We start from the raw sequence: 3610 nt of genomic DNA, 5'->3' as shown, positions 1-3610 counted from the left end.
ATACACAAAATTTTCTTTTTAGCAACATCATATGACCCCTTTAAAATGACAATAACTAGACAGTGATGAAATGATTACAATAGATATCACACAATTCAGCACTGTTCAGTATGTTTACCTAAAGTCCTCTGAGCCCAGAACCTCAGTGTAGTACATGACTTTGCACTTGTGAGAGGACACCTGCAGAGTAGCCAGAACATCATCCACCCGGGGTAGGTTTGTAGTGGCACATGCTGGCATAGAGTGGAACTTCCATTGCAAAATATAGAATCCTGGCCATCGCGTCACATGTGAACCCTAAATGGTGTGTACATATGTTGGCAGAGTCATTAAAACAAGGGAAGGAAAAAAGATGGAATGCAATTTTCAAGACAACTCTTAACTCTCTCTCTCACACGCAAAGAGGGCATTTACATAGTCTTAAAGGTACAGAAGCAAAGTATGGTATGACCACTACGAACCTTTACTATGACAACTCAATCAGCATAAAACTGGATGCTGCTTGTAACTGACATAGGCCTACCTGTACACTTTCTCCCTCTTTGCAGGTGAGGGGTGACTCTACCATGCTGTAGTCCTGTCCCAGCAGCCAAGATTTATCAATAAGCTGCACGTTGTTGCCTGCAGGAGAGGTGATGCCATGGGTAGCCAGCGGATCTTTCCTAGGCGGCTGTGGAGCCCGTTTAGAGTGATAGATATTGAAGATCACATCACCTTTACATACATCAAAGTCCCAAGTGATGACTGAGGAGGCATCAATGATCTCAATCAGTAGCTGAAGGGGGAGATATAAAAAAGGAAATTGTTTGTTAACTTAAACTGTAGTTTCATTGCTGACCAGTAGGTGGTATTCTGCTTTAAAAATATATATAATAATGTTAGGCCATAAAGTGAAGCCGTTTTTCATTTAATCCCGTGCCCATAAATGGGGCACTAAATTTATTCCAATAAAAAGATCTATTGGTTTTGAGCAAGAAAATAAAAATTCTCCATGTAATCCTGCAGTTTATTTTTTTTATTAGAGTTTAAAGTCTGCAATAGTTCTTTCCTCACGTAATCGTATTTTGATCATGAGTGATGGCTTCGTGTCACCTGCTTTCCGCTAGTGGTTCTCAAACTGGGGGCCACCAGATGGCGCTAGGGGGGCCGCATAGAAATTCTAGAATCTAGATTAGGAAATTATTATAAAAAATTATTTTACCTGTATGTAAATCAGGATTGTCAATCTATGTAAACTATGATGTATTTAAAATATATAAATATTTAAAAATAATATCAATTATACGCAGCACACTACGGAAACACTCCGTTGATGTACTAGTGCACAGAACGGTTAGCCATGAACACGCTGATAAATGCCAAGACTCTTTAAAATGGATGTTTTTAGATAGAGGATGCAGTGTCTCAGTTGAGAAGGTTAATACAGAAGAGCCTAGCGTGAAAAAAACGAAACTGCGTAAATTTGACGACTCGTACATAAAATATGGCTTTATGTTATATAGTGACGGTAGACCACAGTGCACGTTGTGCTTGAAGATTTTATCCATTGAAGCGCTGAAACCATATAAACTCAACAGACATCTCACAACAATTCATCCGGAGCATACGAATAAAAGTAAGGATTTTTTCCAGAAAAATAAAGAAAGAATACATCAAGCAAAAGGTACGACTGACTAACATCTCGACAATACCTGAGAAAGCACAGCAAGCATCGTATCTGGCAGCCCTGCGAATAGCCAAATGTAAAAAAGCCTCACACGATCGAGCAGGAATTAATACTTCTAGCAGCAGTGGATATGTGCAGAGTGATGGTCGGGGAGGAAGCCGCGAACAAGATTAAATCCATACCACTGTCCAACGATACAGTAAGCAGTCGTATCAAAGACATCTCTTTTGATGTGAAATCTCAACTGACCGAAAGATTACGATTGTGTGAACAGTTTGTGCTTCAGCTTGATGAATGCACTGACGTTAGCAGCGCTGCACAGGTGTTAGTGTACGTTCGATATTTATGGGACAGTAAAATTATGGAAGATTTTTTATTTTCAAAAGAACTCGAGGGGAGAGCTACAGGTGAGGAAATTTTCAAAATGTTGGACACTTTCATGGTAGAAGAACATCTGAGTTGGGAAAATGTGTGTCTGTTTGCACTGATGGTGCGGCAGCAATGACTGGGCACAGGAGTGGAGTTGTCACGTGAATTCAAGCCATAAATCCAAAGATCGCAGCCACTCACTGTATGCTTCATCGTCAAGCACTTGCATCGAAGTCAATGGCACCCGACCTGCATGATGTTTTGGAAGAAGTAGTAGCGGCTGTCAACTTCGTGAAGTCAAGACCGCTGAAGTCACGTCTCTTTGCAAAACTATGCACAGAGATGGGGGCAGCTCATGATCGGCTACTCTTCCATTCAGAGGTGCGGTGACTCTCACGTGGAAAGGTTTTAGAGCGAGTGTTCGAATTGAGACGTGAGCTTCATGAATTTTTGAAAGAACATAACCCTGATCTAAAACTGTTTTTTTCTGATCAACAGTGGATGGCAAAACTGGCCTACCTTGCAGACATTTTCAGTAGTCTCAATGGACTGAATCTGTCCATTCAGGGATGTTATTCCACAATATTGGAGGCAAGTGACAAAATAAATGCATTCAGGAGAAAAATGGACCTGTGGGTACATAAACTACAAAGAGGCATCACTGACATGTTTCCAAATCTATCTGAATTTTTGGATACAAACTGCATGGGAGTGGACTTCATGCTCAACACCATTACCAGTCACCTCACCTCACTGAATGAACATTTCAGTCACTACTTCACAGACATTGACATGGAGAAATATGACTGGGTTTGAGATCCCTTTTCTTGTCAATTGATGGCCAGTGGCCTCAGTGGAAAGGCCGAAGATGAACTTTTGGAATTATCCAGTGATCGCACTCTCAGGATGAGATTTAATATGCAGGGCCCAGCAGAATTTTGGCCCACGGTTGAAAAGGAGTACAAGGAGGTTGCTCTTCAGGCCATGAAAATATTGCTGCCTTTCCCAACAACATATCTTTGTGAGACATCTTTCTCAGCCATGATGGCAATAAAGACAAAATACAGGGCACGGCTTAATGTGGAAGATGACTTGAGAGTTTGCCTGTCCCCAATAACACCTAGAATTGATAAGCTCTGCAAAGAAAGACAGTCTCACCCTTCCCACTAAGGCAGGTTGTGTGTACTTGTACAGTGGTTACTAAATTGATGTGTGTGCATTGCATGATTTCTTTTATATTGTAAAACGTGTATAATATTGTATATTTCTTTTATATTGTAAAACTATTTATTTTTAAGAGTAGACTTTTTTTTGTTTCTTGCAGAAAAAAAGATTGTTGAAAATCGTTATTACGAGAAAAGATGTCGTTTTAACGAGAAAAGATGTCGTTTTAACGAGAAAATATCTCGTTATTACGAGAAAAGATGTCATTAAAACGACATAATTGAGTGGAAAAAATAATATGTGTGCGGCAGCAATGCGTCACCGTAGGGAAAGACTGTACAGTACCTCTTGTTGAATTTAGGCTACGAATTAAATAAAAACAAATTTGTTTTCGATTGTTTTATTTAAGCA

The 3610-nt window shown here is 39.9% G+C and overlaps 1 protein-coding gene across 2 annotated transcripts in view; it reads right to left on the bottom strand.

Annotated features, from left to right (window-relative positions):
* The window catches only part of LOC107567927 (SEC14-like protein 1), a 121778-nt gene that overhangs the window by 7007 nt on the left and 111161 nt on the right, over positions 1-3610 (bottom strand). For both annotated transcript variants that reach the window (XM_016253729.1, XM_016253730.1), the window contains exons 14-15: positions 524-775; positions 119-297 (exon numbers count right to left, since the gene is read on the bottom strand). In XM_016253729.1, coding sequence (XP_016109215.1) covers positions 119-297; positions 524-775 — 431 coding nt within the window. The remainder of the gene's footprint in view (positions 1-118; positions 298-523; positions 776-3610) is intronic.

This window comes from Sinocyclocheilus grahami, unplaced genomic scaffold, assembly GCF_001515645.1.
Source record: "Sinocyclocheilus grahami isolate Dianchi unplaced genomic scaffold, SAMN03320097.WGS_v1.1 scaffold1198.1, whole genome shotgun sequence".
Taxonomy (NCBI): Eukaryota; Metazoa; Chordata; class Actinopteri; order Cypriniformes; family Cyprinidae; genus Sinocyclocheilus; species Sinocyclocheilus grahami.
This window is presented reverse-complemented; position numbering and strand designations above follow the sequence as displayed.